This window comes from Somniosus microcephalus, chromosome 2, assembly GCF_052327205.1.
Source record: "Somniosus microcephalus isolate GS21.2 chromosome 2, FLI_Smic_1.0, whole genome shotgun sequence".
Classification (NCBI taxonomy): domain Eukaryota; kingdom Metazoa; phylum Chordata; class Chondrichthyes; order Squaliformes; family Somniosidae; genus Somniosus; species Somniosus microcephalus.
In genome coordinates, this window is record NC_140988.1 from 3,754,316 (window position 1) to 3,774,004 (window position 19,689).

A 19,689-nucleotide genomic window follows, 5' to 3' on the forward strand; every position below is an offset into this window, starting at 1 on the left:
TTTTTTTTTAAAAAGTATTGTGTAAATTCATGCGAGATGTGCAGGACTTCATTGTAAAGGCCGAGATCAAACCGTTCTTATGCTGTCAGAAGGTGGCATTGTCTCAATGCTGGCTTTCTGTGTGACGTTCCTAACCACTTCAATGTCTCCGCTCAACTCTTCACCGATTGGATCATTCCATCAAAACCCTTCACCGTCTTCTACCATCAAAATTCCTGTTATTTGGAAGTTTTATGAAAAGCTGTTACCCGTCCTCAATTACTGTCCTCTCAGGTGGACGTAAAGGATCCCACTGTAGGAATAGGTGTATTCCTAACAAATACCGGAGCTTGACTCGGAAGAACAACAAACAGGATTTTAATGTTGAATTAGATGAAATACAGCAAACAACGTAGAACAATGCAGGAGAGTCGTGGAACAGGTCTTTTCCCCAGTGGGGACGCCACGAGGACTGACTAGGCAGTCCGGAGGTTTGCGCGATGACGTCATCACGTTTGCGTCGTGACGTCATCGTGTTGCTCGCGTTTTCCAACGCTTGGGGCGTCACGTGACTTGCGTGATGACATTATTACGTTTACCCGGCATTGGAGCTGGCCGTTGCGGCCGAAGTCGCGGGAGCGGGAGGCCGAGCTGAGCCGGTGATGGTCGCGGGAGCGGGAGGCCGAGCTGAGCCGGTGATGGTCGCGGGAGCGGGAGGCCGAGCTGAGCCGGTGATGGTCGTGGGAGCGGGAGGCCGAGCTGAGCCGGTGATGATCGCGGGAGCGGGAGGCCGAGCTGAGCCGGTGATGGTCGCGGGAGCGGGAGGCCGAGCTGAGCCGGTGATGGTCACGGGAGCGGGAGGCCGAGCTGAGCCGGTGATGGTCACGGGAGCGGGAGGCCGAGCTGAGCCGGTGATGATCGCGGGAGCGGGAGGCCGAGCTGAGCCGGTGATGGTCACGGGAGCGGGAGGCCGAGCTGAGCCGGTGATGGTCGCGGGAGCGGGAGGCCGAGCTGAGCCGGTGATGGTCACGGGAGCGGGAGGCCGAGCTGAGCCGGTGATGATCGCGGGAGCGGGAGGCCGAGCTGAGCCGGTGATGGTCGCGGGAGCGGGAGGCCGAGCTGAGCCGGTGATGGTCGTGGGAGCGGGAGGCCGAGCTGAGCCGGTGATGATCGCGGGAGCGGGAGGCCGAGCTGAGCCGGTGATGATCGCGGGAGCGGGAGGCCGAGCTGAGCCGGTGATGGTCGCGGGAGCGGGAGGCCGAGCTGAGCCGGTGATGGTCGCGGGAGCGAGAGGCCGAGCCTGGCCGGCTCGCCTTTAGGTGAGTCACCTGATGCGCGACATGACGTCATCGCGTTTGGGTGAGTCACATGATGCGCGACGTGACATCATCGCGTTAGCTCGCGTTCTTAAAGGGGCAACGCCCCGTACATGCAAACTGTATATAAACATAGTTAAAGTTAAAGGGAATTATGTATAATAAGTAAGGGACACTCAGTGGTACCGCTACACCACGGCACTATTTTGAAGAAGAGCAGGGGAGTTCTCCCTGGTGTCCTGGCCAATATTTATCCCTCAACCAACATCACTGAAACAGTTCAGTTGCTGGACGAGTAATCCCGAGACCTGGAATAACAATCCGGAGACCCAAGTTCAAATCCCACCACAGCAGCTGGGGAATTTAAATTTATTAAATAAATCTGGAATAAAAAGCAAGTATCGGTAATGGTGACCGTGTCGTAGAAACCCATCTGGTTCACTAATGTCCTTTAGGGAAGGAAATCTGCTGCCTTTACCCGGTCTGGCCTATACGTGACTCCAAACCCACAGCAATGTGGTTGACTCTTAACTGCCCTCTGAAATGGCCGAGCGAGACACTCAGTTGTAACAAACCGCTACAAAGGAAGCAGACTGCAGTGGTTGAAGAAGGCGGCTCACCACCACCTTCTCGAGGCCAATTAGGGATGGGCAATAAATGCTGCCCTTGCCAGCGACGCCCACATCCCATGAACGAATTAAAAAAAAAAAAAATTATCTGGTCATTCTCACTGCTGTTTGTGGGAGCTTGCTGTGCGCAAATTGGCTGCCGCATTTCCCACATTACAACAGTGACTACACTTCAAAAAGTATTTAATTGGCTGTAAAGCACTTTGAAAAGTGCTATGTAAATGCAAGTCTTTTTACTCCAGACCTTAGCAAGTGCCATTTTGTCACTGACCATATAAGGAAGATTTCCCTTCAATTTCACTTCCCTTCCTACAGAGCAATGCTGGGCTTGTATTCGGTGCTCCCCAACCAGCCTGCCTAATATTGGGCGTGCTCGGTGTGGGGAAATAGTGGGCACTTTGTACCCTTTCTTGGGTGTGTGTTGGTACACTAGCCTGTTACAGTAGATGGCTCCCGGTTTATTGATGGTTTAAAAAGGTCTCGGCCTGTCCTGTGCCAGGTGAATTCCCCTTTCGATTTATCAATTGTAGTAATTGATCATTGCAAACTTGGCTCCTGTTGTGTGACCAAAATAACCTGTGACAAATGCGAACCCCGAGAGACAGATTGAACTGCTGCTTGAATATTAGAATTATAGAATATTACGGCACAGAAGGAGGCCATTCAGCCCATCGAGTCTGCGCCGGCTCTTTCGAAGAGCAATCAGTCAGTCCCACTCCCCCGCTCTTTCCCCATATCCCCGCAACTTTTTTTCTCCTTCAATATTGCAACCATAAAGGAAAGGGATCATTTGGTGAATCAGACGTTTGCAGATCCGAACTACAGCTGCGATGCTCTGTTTATTTGAATGATTAAAAGCAGTAGAGAGGTGGCACGCACACAGACACCCACACACACACATACAGACACACACTGACACTCGCACTCACACACACTCACAGACACTGACACACACACACTGACACTCACACACACACACTGACACACACACACACTGACACACACACACACTGACGCTCACACACACTGACGCTCACACACACTGACGCCCACAGACACTGACGCCCACAGACACTGACGCCCACAGACACTGACGCCCACAGACACTGACGCCCACACACACTGACGCCCACACACACTGACGCCCACACACACTGACGCCCACAGACACTGACGCCCACAGACACTGACGCCCACAGACACTGACGCCCACAGACACTGACGCCCACAGACACTGACGCCCACACACACTGACGCCCACACACACTGACGCCCACACACACTGACGCACACACACACTGACGCACACACACACTGACGCACACACACACTGACGCACACACACACTGACGCACGCACACACTGACGCACGCACACACTGACGCACGCACACACTGACGCACGCACACACTGACGCTCGCACACACTGACGCTCGCACACACTGACGCTCGCACACACTGACGCTCGCACACACTGACACTCGCACACACTGACACTCGCACACACACACGCTTCTGATTTTTTGCATTCGCTGGAAAGGTATTTGCCCAGTCAAAAAACTTTAGAGCAAGTTTGAAATAGATTTTCCAAGTAATATCGGTAACTGTTTTTCATAATGAACTGTTCCGCTTATGTAGGAAAGCAGAGGAGCGGGAAAAGCAGGGCAGTCCATGTGGCTGCTCCCAGCACAGATCTCGACAAGCTCCCCCAGATATTTTTGCGATGTTCTGAATGCTCAGCTACCTCACTGTAAAATAAACGCAGGCTTTTGTTTCTGTGCCTGTTAATCTCATTTCCTTGTTTTCTGGGTGGTAATAAGTCTTTGCCAGACTTTGCAATCTGCAAAACTATCAATATTTATAAGTTTGCTTTATTTTAAGATTTATTGAAGTTTTTTAATGCGACAGATCGCATGACTTATTTAATGTCTGCAGCAAGTTAACGGTGTTGGTGATTTTCCTACGCCATTTCTTTTTGCACCTGATGTAAGAAGCTGAAAGGCTGCAGACCTTTGGAGTTGCACAAAATAAAGAAACAATGAAGTACTTATTTTACATACTGAAGTTCAGTGTAATGAGAGGTGTAAAGTGCACTTGCATTAATCATGTACACTGGGCAGTATTTGGCAGGAATAATATTTTTTTTTATTCGTGATATGTGCATTCATTTGTTGAGTATTTGACTGCCTGGGACTGTAAACATTTGTGGTTCTTGCATAGTTTTACAAAGCTGCCAATTCCCCTGTGCTGCCTTTCCTGTTCCTGTTTGATTCTCTCTCGAAGTTTCTTTCTCATCCAGAAGTGGTTTTTGAATTCCAGTTGTACACACTGAAAATTCCTGACCCTTCTGACGAGAAGGGCAGAGGTGCAGCTTGTTCCCGTAGAATGCCATTGCTTAATTCATGACCTGCTCCAGCAGACTCCCCGGTAACGTTCCGCTCACTCTGCTGCGCTACACGTCAGGCACTTGGGAGATGATGAAAGGAAGTTTGGGGCACGCAGTTTCCACTGAGGTCTGAAAGCCTGGCAGCGTGGCTTTTAAAATTGGTTAAAGAGTTAATGGCTGTCATCGGACACGAGAGATGAATTTGCCAGTTCGAAAGCAGACGGCAGTTGAGCGTTTGGTTTGTTCCTCACGTGAACTAAAACGGATAGAGGAGTGAAAGTCCCCAGCATAGTGAGCTGCAGGTGAGGAGCAGGGGACTGGCCCGAGGGAATGGGTTCCAGGTAGGGCTGTGTGCACTGGTCGCGTCGAGTAGATAGAGAGAAACTATTTCCCCTGGTGGGGGGAGTCCAGAACAAGGGGGCAGAAGTTTAAAATTAGAGCCAGGCCGTTCAGGGGTGATGTCAGGAAGCACTTCTTCACACAAAGGGGAGCGGAAATCTAGAACTCTCCCCCCCAAAAAGCTGTGGAGGCCGGGGGGGGTCAATTGAAAATGTCAAAACCGAGATTGATAGATTTGTGTGAGGAAAGGATATTAAGGGTTACAGAACCAAGGCGGGTAGATGGAGTTAAGATACAGATCAGCCATGATCTCATTAAATGGCGGAGCAGGTTTGAGGGGCAGAATGGCCTCCTCCTGTTCCCATATATGGGTATGCCCATCTTGTATTTAATATTGTTTCCATATTTCGGCACTGTGTGTTTCTAGTCTTAGATTGGTTGAGTCTATCGGAGATCATCATACATGCGGTCATCATTTTATCTTTCGGTCAACGTAGAGGTCCAGAAGCAAGGAAGTTACCCTGATCTGTAACTTGATTTAATAACTAGCCCTCTTGATACCAATAAGAGAAAGACTTGCATTTCTCCAGCGTCTTTCACCACCTCAGGACGTCCCAAAGCACTTTACAGCCAATGAAATACTTTTTGAAGTGTAGTCACTGTTAGGAAATACGGCAGCCAATTTGTGCACAGCAAGCTCCCACAAACGGCAGTATGATAATTACCAGATCATCTGGTTTTGTTGGTGGAGGAATAAATATGGGCCCTGCTCCTCTTCGAAATAGTGTTGTGGAATCTTTTACAGCCACCTGAGAGAGCAGACGGGGCCTCAGTTTAACGTCTCATCTGAAAGACAGCATCTCCGACAGTGCGGCGCTCCCTCAGTGCAGCCCTTCCTCAGTACTGTCCCTCTGACAGGGCAGCGCTCCCTCAGTACTGCCCCTCCGACAGTGCGGTGCTCCCTCAGTACTGTCCCTCCGACAGTGCGGCGCTCCCTCAGTACTGTCCCTCCGACAGTGCGGCGCTCCCTCAGTACTAACCCTCCGACAGTGCGGCCCTCCCTCAGTACTGCCCCTCCGACAGTGCGGCCCTCCCTCAGTACTGCCCCTCCGACAGTGCGGCCCTCCCTCAGTACTGCCCCTCCGACAGTGCGGCGCTCCCTCAGTACTGCCCCTCCGACAGTGCGGCGCTCCCTCAGTACTGCCCCTCCGACAGTGCGGCGCTCCCTCAGTACTGCCTAGATTTTTGTGCTCGAGTCTCTGGAGTGGGACTTGAACCCACAACCTTCTGACTTAGAGGCGAGAGTGCTGCCCACTGAGCCATGGCTGACTGCAATAGTGCAGGCTTTAGTTGCATTATCTCAGCCAGGTGTCTTGAGAGAGAGAGAGAGACCAAACCATTGAATTGAAACACTTTTGGCGTTTTTTTCAAGTAAGTATTTGATTGGCAGCTGTTTCTGAATTTACCCGACAGTTATTTAAATTTGTTTGTCCCTGGAGGAGAACCTATCGGAGGCCTTTGGGGGAATGATGTTGAAGCCAGATACGGTCCATGGGCAGAGGGAGAAATCCGATTTTTGGCCCCCAGACTTCAGATATCTGTTACCTGTTCAGCTCTTGATTCATTATGCGGATTAATTGGCAATGCATTAAATTATGCATTGGTTAGGATTCTGGGCACTTTTACTGATTAAAGAGCAGCGTTGCTAATACAAATTATTTTAAGGGTTGAAAGGGAATTCTCTTTGGCGTCACAATTAAAGATTGGAATGATTTTCCTCTCCTGGGTCCCAGCAGTGGGTGCTGGGCAATGGCTCGTGTGCTGCACAGCTGGCTGTGTTTTGGGATAAGAACAGAGAATGTTGCTGTGGTATTTTTTTTTAAAGTCTATTATCCAGAACATTCTCTTAATGGGGAAGCGATTGCTCAGATGTTGCAGCTTCGCTACAGCGCGCTGAGTTTCCGGCGGCTGTGACACTTGTCGCCCTGTCCGAACTCGAGACTGCCGGTAGCGGGGAATAGTGGCAATGGTGCTGTTAAAGTGTCGCACCATTTAAGTCGCAATGTTGTAATGCATTTTATTTATAAGAGGACACTAATCGGTCCTCGCTTACCGCCTTTTCGGCTTCTTCACTCCTCAAAAGATCGAAATGGGAGTTGCAAGTTTACAAAATGGCCCCAATAACACGCTGCACCTGTCTTTTCTCCGCGTCATTTCATTCAATGTTTTTAATTTGTATTTTCTTCCTTGTAGTTAGATAGATTCAAGGAACCCCCTGCTTATGGACCCATGTGTGACCTATTGTGGTCAGACCCACTAGAAGACTTTGGCAATGAAAAGTCTCAGGAACATTTTACTCACAATACAGTCCGAGGCTGCTCCTACTTCTACAGGTAAGGGGAATTATTTCCATTTGCTGTTCTTCAAAGTCAGTGGAAGCCTTATTGTTGAATGTTGTGCTCACAAAGCCCTGGTCAGACCACACCTGGGGCACTGTGTACAGCTCTGGGCACCGCACCTTAGGACGGATCTATTGGCCTTGGAAGGAGGGAAGCGCAGGTTCACCAGAATGATGCCGGACTCCAGGGGTTAGACTGTGAGGAGAGATTACACAAACTAGGCTTGTATTCCCTGGAATATAGAAGGTTAAGGGGAGATTTTATTAAGGTTTTTAGGATTTTGAAAGGAATTGATGGGGTGGATGGAGAGAAACATTTCCACTGGTGGGGGAGTCTGGGACAAGGGGGACATAACCTTAAAATCAGAGCCAGGCCATTCAGGAGAGAAGTTAGGAAACACTTCTTCACACAAAGAGTGGTAGAAGTGTGGAACACTCTCCCACAATAAGCAGTAGATGCTCGCTCAATTAATAATTTTAAATCTGAGATGGATCGATTTTTGATAGATCAGGTGTAAGGAATTAGCACACGCTAGCGGGGCTGGGGTTATTTGTCTCTGGCCAGTCAGAAGCCTCTGAGCTGCTCCAGGGACCCCCTTGCGGTTTCGAAGCGCTCCCCTATTCCTGAGTTCTGACCGCCGGACTTATTCGGTAGCGATGTAGACAGAAAACAACATGACTCGTGGTTTGGGTGCGAAACAGACCAGTATTTATTGAAAACAAAAGAAAGAAACAACTTAGAAAAATCGATATAGCTCTTATGCCTGGTACAACACTTTTGCTTAACGCAATACCCTCAGTGTTCACTAGAGCGCCCCCTGCGTTCACCACAGCACTTCTCTGCTTGGTGCAACACTCCCTTTTAATACAGTTACTTTAAAAATAGGTACACAGCGTTCACCACAGCACTTCTCTGCTAGGTGCAACACCTCTTTTAATACAGTTTTAAATAAATACAGTACTTTAAAACAGCTACACAGTGTTCACCACAGCACTTCAGCTTGATGCAACACCCCTTTTAATACAGTTTTAAATACAGTACTTTAAAACAGCTACTCCTTTTTAATACAGTTTAATATAGAACTCAGTGTCCAACTGAAGCACTTCCTCTGCTCAGTGCAATACCGTCTTACTTAAATAGGGGAGGAGAAACGGACACAACGAGGGAAGATCGACTAAAATCACAGTTCTTAACAAAATTCCCACTTTACTCCCACCCCTATACCTATCCTAAGTTGCCTTGTGGAAGGCCAGAAAAATCTATGCTCACCACTGGAAATGCCTGCTCCGTGCCCTGCGAACATAGATCTTCACTGCCCCGAAATGAAAAACACCCCAGTGTTTTAAAAGTAAACTGCTGGTGTTTCACCTCTTCAGGCAGGCTCCCACGCTGTAGAGGGACACGGAGGCGAGGCCAGAGAGAGAGAGAGAGCTTCTGGGAAGCTATCTTTTATACCCCCATTTGGGGCCCGCCCAGATCCGGATGTTTCTGGGCTAAAACAAAAGGGATCCAACTGCCCCATTGTCCAGTAATGGGTTTGGATGAATCACCCATTCAATTTAAACTTCCTTTTCTCAGTTTAAATGTCTCTTCAAATTGTCTGTGCTGAGCTTTGAATGTATTTTCCATTCATGATTGATGGGTTTTGAATGGAGCTGTCCTGGTTTGAAAAAAACATGTCTTTCTGTGATTACTATGTAAACAGCTTGGGAGGCTAGTGTAAACAGAAGCTATTGTTAGCCATTGTTCTTGTGGTCAGGCTGAAACCGCAGTCAAGTGGTTAATTCTTTGTGCAAACATCTTGTAGCAGTTTCTGTAAACATAGCGATTATCTGCTGCAGGGGGGTGGGGACTCCCCTTTGATTGGCAGCTCCATTGAACCTTTCTTCCACAGACACAGAAAGCTGTTTTCCAAGTCCTTTTGTCTTCGGCCATGTGGTCTGACGGCCATTTTGATCCCTGGATTTTTTTTAAAGGTAAATCACCCAGGGATTCTTTAATCAAAATTAATCTTCGGAGCTGTAAATTATTGCGAAAATCTTACACAGGGTGTAAAAAAGTATATAGGGCCAAGGCGGGTGGATGGAGTTGGGATGCAGATCAGTGATGATCTCATTGAATGGTGGAAGAGGCTTGAGGGGCTGAATGGCCTACTCCTGGTCCGATATCGTTTTTAATAAACCAGATTGTGAGCTCAGTTACATAATGAAGTAAAGAAGTTGCTAGTTAGTTAAGGTCAGGGCTGCAGCTGGTATCGCTAGTATTCCACAGCGTATTCTTTTTAATGTCATTGCTTAATTTAATTTTTTTTCCTCTACTCCATTTCAAGTTGCTAAATTCAAATTATCAGATGATTCAAAATTTTTAGTGCTAAATTCCTACATTAATGTGTTATTTACATTGGATCCACATGTACTCTGACAACACCCAATTTTAATTTTTTTGCCTCGTGGCGGCCCCTGGTTCCGAATTCCACACGAGGACCTGCAAACCAAGGCGTCGAACACTCCTCGTCGCTTCACCCAACTCTACCTCGCCTCCACCTCTCCCAACCCCGCCACTGCCTCTCCGTTATCAACCTGCTTGTCTGACATCCAGTCCTGCCTGAGCCACAATGTTTTCCAGTCAGACACTGGGAGGACTAAAGACATCGCCTTCGGCCGCCGTCACAAACTCCCGTACGCTCGCGTCTGATTCCATTTCCCTCCCTGCCACTGTCTCGGGTTGAAACCGGCTATTCGGAACCTCGCTGTCCTACTCTACTCTGAGCCGAGCTTCTGAGCGGGCCCCCCCCCCCCCCGCCCCCACCATATTCCTCTCCACCACACACAGACCGCCTACTTCCACCTCCGTCACATCGCCCGTCTCCGCCCCTTACCTCAGCTCATCTGCTGCTGAAACCCTCACCCATGCCTTTGGGATGGCGGGGGAGTCCAGAACCAGGGGTCACAGTCTAAGGATAAGGGGTAAGCCATTTAGGACAGAGATGAGGAGGAATTTCTTCACCCAGAGAGTGGTGAACCTGTGGAATTCTCTGCCACACAAGGCAGTTGAGGCCAATTCATTAAATATATTCAAGAAGGAGTTGGATATATTTCTTAAGGCTAAAGGGATCAAGGGATATGGGGAGAAAGCAGGGACAGGGTACTGAATTTGGATGATCAGCCATGATCTCATTAAATGGCGGAGCAGGCTCGAGGGGTCGAATGGCCTCCTCCTGCTCGTTTCTTCTCTGTATCTATGTCTCGATGTTTCTGTTACCTCCACACTCCAATGCTCTCCTGGCTAGCCCCTCATCACCTTCCACCCTCTGTAAACTCGAGCTCACCCAAAACTCTGCTGCCCCATGTCCTAACTCGCACCAAGTCCCGTTCACCCATCACCCACTCTGCTCACTGCCCCGTGTCCTAACTCACACCCAGTCCCGTTCACCCATCACCCCCAGTGCTCACTGTCCCGTGTCCTAACTCACACCCAGTCCCGTTCACCCATCACCCCCTGTGCTCACTGCCCCGTGTCCTAACTCACACCCAGTCCCGTTCACCCATCACCCCCTGTGCTCACTGCCCCGTGTCCTAACTCGCACCCAGTCCCGTTCACCCATCACCCCCTGTGCTCACTGCCCCGTGTCCTAACTCGCACCAAGTCCCGTTCACCCATCACCCCCTGTGCTCACTGCCCCGTGTCCTAACTCACACCCAGTCCCGTTCACCCATCACCCCCTGTGCTCACTGCCCCGTGCCCTAACTCACACCCAGTCCCGTTCACCCATCACCCCCTGTGCTCACTGCCCCGTGTCCTAACTCACACCCAGTCCCGTTCACCCATCACCCCCTGTGCTCACTGCCCCGTGTCCTAACTCACACCCAGTCCCGTTCACCCATCACCCCCTGTGCTCACTGCCCCGTGTCCTAACTCTCACCCAGTCCCGTTCGCCCATCACCCCCTCTGCTCGCTGAACTGCATTGGCTCCCGCTCCCCCAATATCTCCAATGTAAAATTCTCATCCTTGTGTTTAGATCCCTTTATGGCCTTGCCCCCTCCCTATCTCTGTGACCCCCTACAACTCTCCCAGTTCTCTGGATTCCGCTATATCTGGCCTCCCCCACTCACTTGGCCCCACCATTGCGAATCGTGCCTTCAGCTACCCTGGACCCTAAGCTCTGGATTCCCCTTCCGAAGTCTCTCCGTCTCTCTCTCTCCTTAAAAACTCCCTCTTTGACCAAGCCTTTGGTCACCTGTCCTAATATCTCCTTGTGTGGCTCGGCGTCGGTATTTTCCTGATTGCTCTTCTGTGGAACGCCTTAAGTGGAGACGATTTTCTACGTTGAAGGTGCTGTATAAATGCAAGCTATTGCACTTCAAATTATTTTATTTCGATACAAAAAAGACTGAATTATAAGGAGTAGACTATATATTATTATTGTTGTGGGACATTTGGTTTGTTTTACAACACTTCATCATTGTAGAGGAGTCTGTTGTAAAGCAAGTGTTGGGAGGGAAGGCTATAGGACAGAACTCAAATCTATAAAGAACCTTGAGGGAATTGAAAATACTGGTACATCCGAGTTCCTTGTCGTGGCCACTGCCCACAAGCACTGTGCAGTCAAAATGTATAATGGCTCCATGAAAAATATATGTAAATGTAATTGTTTGAGAATTCAATTAAAAAAAACATTGGAACAAAGCTGCTAGTCATAAACTGGATGATGGGGTTGGAGACCAGCTGGTGAAAGCTCACAGATATTTCATTTTGGGAGGGTGGGGGTGGAGGGGCAGAGCGCAGTTGTGGCAACAAGAGCAGGTCAGAGGCTGGGTATTCTGTGGTGAGTGTCTCACCTCCTGACTCCCCAAAGCCTTTCCACTATCTACAAGGCACGAGTCAGGAGTGTGATGGAATACTCTCCACTTGCCTGGATGAGTGCAGCTCCAACAACACTCAAGATGCTCGACACCATCCAGGATAAAGCAGCCCACTTGATTGGCACCCCATCCGCCACCTTAAACATTCACTCCCTCCACCACCGGCGCACCGTGGCTGCAGTGTGTACCATCTACAAGATGCACTGCAGCAACTCGCCAAGGCTCCTTCGGCAGCACCTCCCAAACCCGCAACCTCTACCAGCTAGAAGGACAAGGGCAGCAGGCGCATGGGAACACCACCACCTCCAAGTTCCCCTCCAAGTCTCGCACACCATCCTGACTTGGAAATGTATCGCCGTTCCTTCATCGTCGCTGGGTCAAAATCCTGGAACTCCCTCCCTAACAGCACTGTGGGAGCACCTTCACCACACGGACTGCAGCGGTTCAAGAAGGCGGCTCACCACCACCTTCTCAAGGGGCAACTAGGGATTGGGCAATAAATGCTGGCCTTGCCAGCGACGCCCACATCCCATTAAAAAAATTTTTTTTTAAAGTGACCTGGTTAGAAGGTCTAGTAACGGGCACAGTGGGACCAATCATCCCGTGAGAATATTACATAAGAACATAAGAATTAGGAGGAGGAGTCGGCCATTCGGCCCCTCGAGCCTGCTCCGCCATTCAATAAGATCATGGCTGATCTTTGACCTCAACTCCACTTTCCCGCCCGATCCCCATATCCCTCGATTCCCCATGAGTCCAAAAATCTATCGATCTCTGTCTTGAATATACTCGATGACTGAGCCTCCACAGCCCCCTGGGGTAGAGAATTCCAAAAATTCGCAACCCTCTTGAGTGAAGAAATTTCTCCTCATCTCAGTCCTAAATGGCCGACCCCTTATCCTGAGACTGTGACCCCTGGTTCTAGACTCTCCAGCCAGGGGAAACAACTCGGCATCTACCCTGTCGATCCCCCTCCTACTCAATATCTCCGCATCGGACAGCCCTCTCCTCCCAGGAAACAATCGAGTGAACCTTCGTTGCACCGTCTCCAAGGCAGCATATTATTTCTTAAATAAGGAGACCAAAACTGTGCACAGTACTCCAGGTGTGGTCTCACCAGAGCCCTGTCCAATTAAAGAAGTATTAAATAGTCCCAGTTGGGATGTTGGACCATCAGTGGTGTGACTGTCCAAGAAGACAAACCATGAAATGTAAAGCAGTTTACCATCAATGGCCAGAGTGCTTCTTGATGCCATCCTTTGGTGATATTGGCACCAGGCTACAGGGCTATTACTGATGCCGATTCCCCCTACAATCCCTGCGTGCTATGTCTTTCGTTCTCTCTCTCTCTTTGAGGCATCCATGTGCGTTTGTTCAGTGGGATTGGACTGTGAGGCAAACAGGATTGAGCTTAATCAACGTAGGCCGAATCGTGACTGAGAGAAGGGAACTGAATTGTGATGGTCATGACTAACGTGTACAATCCTTACACCTACATTAGTGGTTGTGAGGCGCTGCACGGTGTCTGCTTCAGAAAAGAAGTTCAGAAGAATAAAACTTTGTGGTCATTGCCACAAGACCTAAAGAATGACTCATTCGGGAGCTTTGGCACAAAGCGTCACCACTGATCAACTCCGCCAAAAAAGCATCCTGTCTGATTTTAAAAAGTTGATGAGTACTGCTCTTTTAATCAGCTGTGGCTCAGTGGGCAGCACTCTCGCCTCTGAGTCAGAAGGTTGTGGGTTCACGTCCCACTCCAGGGACTTGAGCACAAAAACCTAGGCTGACACTCCCAGTGCAGTACTGAGGGAGCGCCGCACTGTCGGAGGGGCAGTACTGAGGGAGCGCTGCACTGTCGGAGGGGCAGTACTGAGGGAGTGCTGCACTGTCGGAGGGGCAGTACTGAGGGAGCGCCGCACTGTCGAAGGGGCAGTACTGAGGGAGCGCCGCACTGTCGGAGGGGCAGTACTGAGGGAGCGCCGCACTGTCGGAGGGGCAGTACTGAGGGAGCGCCGCACTGTCGGAGGGGCAGTACTGAGGGAGTGCCGCACTGTCGGAGGGGCAGTACTGAGGGAGCGCCGCACTGTCGGAGGGGCAGTACTGAGGGAGCGCCGCACTGTCGGAGGGGCAGTACTGAGGGAGCGCCGCACTGTCGGAGGGGCAGTACTGAGGGAGCACCGCACTATCGGAGGGGCAGTACTGAGGGAGCGCCGCACTGTCGGAGGGGCAGTACGGAGGGAGCGCCACACTGTCGGAGGGGCAGTGCTGAGGGAGCACCGCACTGTCGGAGGGGCAGTACTGAGGGAGCACCGCACTGTCGGAGGGGCAGTACTGAGGGAGCGCCGCACTGTCGGAGGGGCAGTACTGAGGGAGCGCCGCACTGTCGGTGGGGCAGTACTGAGGGAGCGCCGCACTGTCGGAGGGGCAGTACTGAGGGAGCGCTGCACTGTCGGAGGAGCAGTACTGAGGGAGTGCCGTCTTTCGGATGAGACGTTAAACCGAGGCCCTTCTGCTCTCTCAGGTGGATGTAAAAGATCCTATGGCATTATTTCGAAGAAGAGCAGGGGGAGTTCTCCCCCGTGTCCTGGGGCCAATATTTATCCCTCGACCTACATAACAAAAAAAACCAGATGATCTGGTCATTATCACATTGCTGTTTGTGGGAGCAAATTGGCTGCTGCGTTTCCCACATTACAACAGTGACTGCACTTCAAAAAGTACTTCATTGGCTGTAAAGGGCTTTGAGACGTCTGGTGGTCGTGAAAGGCGCTAGAGAAATGCAAGTCTTTCCTTTCGTGATTCGATCTCTGCAAACATAAATGCCACCAAAGGTACTCGGGTTGAATGTTGTCATTAAGCCGGGCGGCTGTGCAGCGGTCTGGAGGTCCTGCACAGCCGGCTCACCGGCTTTTCAAATGGAGAAACCGCACACGTGCTGAAATTTGAATGGTCCGCGCAGCCCCCCAAAACAATTAAAGCGAACACCGCTCCGCTGCTCACATCTACGCACATTCCTGACCGTGACTCATTCACACTATCTCCAAGGTGAGGTGGTTCTTGCATTGTTAACTCTGCCCACTTGAGCATCCCCGATTTTAATCGCTCCACCATTGGCGGCCGTGCCTTCAGCTGCCTGGGCTCCGAGCTCTGGAATTCCCTCCCTAAACCTCTCCGCCTCGCTCTCCTCCTTTTAAGAGGCTCCTTAAAACCTACCTCTTTGGCCAAGCTTTTGGTCACCTGTCCTAATAGCTTATGTGGCTCGGTGTCAAATTTTGTTTGATAATCGCTCCTGTGAAGCACCTTGGGACGTTTTACTACGTTAAAGGCGCTATATAAATACAAGTTGTTGTTATGGAGGAGTGTGCGGCTTCCTGTTGGGAATAAGGGGCCTACACAAATTAAGCTGCAACACCACTGACTGCACTAAATAATGATCCTGTAGATTGGCATCCACTCCCTTTAAGAACCTGTATGATATTAAACATATTGGCCCAGAAATTCGGGTCGGAGGGCTTCCCGCGGGTGCAAGCCCCCGACCTGCACTTACCTAGCGCGCCGGCCGTTGAGCTGTGGGCCCCCGTGGGATTCCGATCCTTGGCCTGCTCCAACTGCCGGCGCGCAGTGCTTGCGTATCCCAGGGGCGCAGTTAGTTCGATGCGTCCCCTGGGATCACGTGGGCCATGAGGAGCCAATCGGAGCAGGGAATGCTCCATTCATAAGTCCTGACAGGAAGAGCTGTCAAGACTTATAAATACTACAGCCCCAAAATAGCAGTAAACCTTCAAATAATTTTTATTTTAAATCACATATTTTAAATAAACCATAAATTACATTAAATAACTATTTTAAACAATAATTTAAATTTTTGAGTATTATTTTTATATTCTAACGGGGCTAAAAATAAACTTACCTTGCTTTAAAGTATTTAAAAATAATAAACCTGTGGAAAAAAATGTTTTAATTTTAATTAATTGACCACTTACCTTGTAAAAAGCAGGTCTTGCGCCTACTTTTTACATTTCCAAATTCTAAAGACTTACCCTCACGGAAAAACCTGTATAAAAATTTCTTTTTAAATCGTACGTTCAAAGCGCACGCGTTCGACCTCTGAACCCCTGCTTTCAGAGGAACGGAAGTGCCAGTTTCCCGCGCATGCAGGAAACCGGCACTTCCATCAGGCCTACGGGTGAGTACCCCGTGTGTACTCACCCGTGGAGACCCGAATTTCTGGGCCAATGTGTTCTGAGAAAATGATGCTGTACTGGGGGCTAGAACCTCAGGCACAAAGCTCGAATTGTGGGTTACCTCTCTCTGTCTCTCTCTCTCTCTCTCTCTCTGCCGCTGTCTCTCTCTCTCTCTGCCGCTCTCTGCTGCATCTCTCTCTGCCGCGCTCTCTCTGCCGCTCTCCCCCTCTGCCGCTCTCCCCCTCTGCCGCTCTCCCCCTCTGCCGCTCTCCCCCTCTCCCTAAACTGATTTTTTTTGTAAAGTTGTGCCAAGCAGTCGAAAGCAGTGGGTTCCTGTTATCACTTTCTTTTCCACCTTCCAAACTGGCGGCAACATGAATTTCTCTGCAAATGATGCTCAGGATTGACCCGATTGCAGCAATGTAACCTAGATAGGTTGCTCACTGCGGCCTATTGCGTTGGAATCCATGTCAAGACGTGATAGGTTGCTCACTGCGGCCTATTGCGTTGGAATCCATGTCAAGACGCGATAGGTTGCTCACTGCGGCCTATTGCGTTGGAATCCATGTCAAGACGTGATAGGTTGTTCACTGCGGCCTATTGCGTTGGAATCCGTGTCAAGATGCCAACAGTTTAGAATGGTTATACAATGTTCGTCCTTATGCTAAAAGGCTTGGGTAAGAATTACCATTTCTGATTGCCTACTGCAACTGTTTTTTTTATTCATTCATGGGATGAGGGCAATGCTGGCATTTATTGCCCATCCCTTGGGAAGGTGGTGGTGAGCCGCCTGTTCGAATCGCTGCAGTCCGTGTGGTGAAGGTACTCCCAACAGTGCTGTTTCGGTCACCTGTCCTAATATCTCCTTATGTGGCTCGGTGTTAAATTCTGTTTGATAATCGCTCCTGTGAAGCGTCTCGGGACGTTTTACTACGTTAAAGGCGCTGTATAAATACAAGTTGTTGGCCCAGTAATTCCTCTCCCAACACGTGAGTACGGACGGGGTACTCACACGTGTGCCCGGAGGAATTGCCGGTTTTCAGCATGCACAGCGCATGCGGAGAAAACCGGCATTTCCTGTCCTCTGACCCAAGGGGTTAAGAGGCTGAATGCGTGCGCGGTATCGGGCAGCGCGTGCAACTTGGATTTCCTTTATTTTTAGAGAGTTGCACGTGTGTAAAGGCCTCCGGTTTTTACGCATTGAAAGACCACACGTAAGTACTTAGTTTTACAGGTAAGTGGTCTATTAATACAATTTATAAATAACATTTCCACAGGTTTATTATTTTTAAAGAATTTACAGTAAGGTAAGTTTAGTTTTAGCCCCGATTTTTTTAATATAATTTTTTTCAAATTTTAAAATTATTGTTTAAAATAGTTTTTTACAGTTATTTATGGTTCATTTAAGTAGTGCAGTGTTTTTTAAAATTTTATTTCAAGTTTAAGTAGTGTTTTGGGGCCAGGAGTTTTCATGAGTTTGACAGTTCTTACTATCAAACTCATGAATGAACTTTTGCAACCTCCCATTGGTTGCCCTGTGCTCACGTGATCCCAGCCGGCTCATCGCACTAAGTACGCCGCTGGGTCACGCACGCACAGCGCGGCAGGACCTCAAGCGGGCCAGTGAGAGGAAATGCAATGCGGGCCACGATTCAAATGTCAGCGCGCTGGGTAAGTGCACATCGGGGGCTTGCACACGCGGCAAGCTCCCGATCCTAATTTCAGGGCCGTTAATTTTAAAGTGTCAGTGCTCAGGAATCAAAGCAGCTTTACTCGACCCTAATGGGTTATTTCTCCCAACGCTTACTTCAGGCAATAAGTCGAGGAGTGGGTTAACCCACTCTTAAGGCTGGATATGTCAAGTGATATTCTGCCTTCGAGCCTTAATTTGCAGAAACCCTTCCACTGCTTGGAGTCAAGCTATCCCAGCAAATAATGAAAGAGAGGGTCTCCACATCAGGCTTCAGCCCTTGGAGCAGTGAAGCAGAAAGCAGTTGTGGTTTTCTAGTTGATGAATTTGCAAGAGGTCAGGTGTTGTCCTCATAACTAATCGACCCAGGAGTCAAGAAAATGGCTTGTAGGCACCCACACTATTGTATTCATGCTACACGTAGTCAGTGGTTAGCGTATTACAGTAGCCTCTGATCTCCCACGTACAGTTTCCAAATGGAACTAATGTGTAGACAGGCGGGTTTAGGCAACTCCACATCGTGCAGCAAGCTGTACTGTGGCTTCAATGGTGGATAAAAAATGGATCATCTCCAACCGTATCTCAGATGTAACCGGAAAAAAAACCCAAAGACTTGCATTTCTCCAGCGCCTTTCACGACCACCGGACGTCCCAAAGTGCTTTACAGCTAATGAAGTACTTTTTGAAGTGTAGTCACTGTTGTAATGTACGAAACACGGCAGCCAATTTGCGCACAGCAAGCTCCCACAAACAGCAATGTGATAATGACCAGATAATCTGTTTTAGCGATGTTGGTTGAGGGATAAATATTGGCCCCAGGACACTGGGGAGAACTCCCCTGCTCTTCGAAATAGTGCCATGGGATCTTTTACGTCCACCTGAGAGCAGAAGGGGCCTCGGTTTAACGTCTCACCTGAAAGACGGCCCCTCCGACAGTGCGGCGCTCCCTCAGCACTGCCCCTCCGACAATGCGGCGCTCCCTCAGCACTGCCCCTCCGACAGTGCGGCGCTCCCTCAGTACTGCCCCTCCGACAGTGCAGGGCTCCCTCAGTACTGCCCCTCCGACAGTGCGGCGCTCCCTCAGTACTGCCCCTCCGACAGTGCGGCGCTACCTCAGTACTGCCCCTCCGACAGTGCGGCGCTCCCTCAGTACTGCCCCTCCGACAGTGCGGCGCTCCCTCAGTACTGCCCCTCCGACAGTGCGGCGCTCCCACAGTACTGCCCCTCTGACAGTGCGGCGCTCCCTCAGTACTGCCCCTCTGACAGTGCGGCGCTCCCTCAATACTGCCCCTCGGACAGTGCGGCGCTCCCTCAATACTGCCCCTCGGACAGTGCGGCGCTCCCTCAGTACTGCCCCTCTGACAGTGCAGCGCTCCCTCAGTACTGACTCTCCGACAGTGCGGCACTCCCTCAGTACTGCACTGGGAGTGTCAGCCTAGATTTTTGCACTCAAGTCTCTGGAGTGGGACGGGAACCCACGACCTTCGGACTCAGCCTAGCGAGTGCTACCCACTGAGCCACAGCTGACACCGAGTGTGGATGCTGGCCATGTATAAATCCAGATAGATCCTGTTCGCAGGGAAATGTATAGGAACATTTCAAAATGTGACCAGTCCCCATGCAGACATCAGTGAAAGCACTTTGTCTGTTTTCCCTTTCCTCGGCACAATCTGTTCTCGCTGTAATATAGTGCTCACTACAGAGAACCAATATATTGTTAATAAACTGAGTGCTATTTTTATAGAGCCTAAAGAAAGATCATATTGAAAAAGTTAACATTTCATGCTTCATTCGGAATAATAAATGTTTCATTAGTTTAGCAACCTAAATGAAGAAAAAAAACCATGATAATGTGATTACTGGTGAATACTGAATAATGAATTGTCCTGTTGTGGATCAAATAC

The 19,689-nt window shown here is 49.7% G+C and overlaps 1 protein-coding gene across 4 annotated transcripts in view; it reads left to right on the forward strand.

The window, feature by feature from the left end:
- LOC147122495 (protein phosphatase 3 catalytic subunit alpha) overlaps positions 1–19,689 on the forward strand; it is a 408,075-nt gene that overhangs the window by 271,411 nt on the left and 116,975 nt on the right. For all 4 annotated transcript variants that reach the window (XM_086005830.1, XM_086005811.1, XM_086005840.1 and 1 more), the window contains exon 6: positions 6,903–7,042. In XM_086005830.1, coding sequence (XP_085861956.1) covers positions 6,903–7,042 — 140 coding nt within the window. The remainder of the gene's footprint in view (positions 1–6,902; positions 7,043–19,689) is intronic.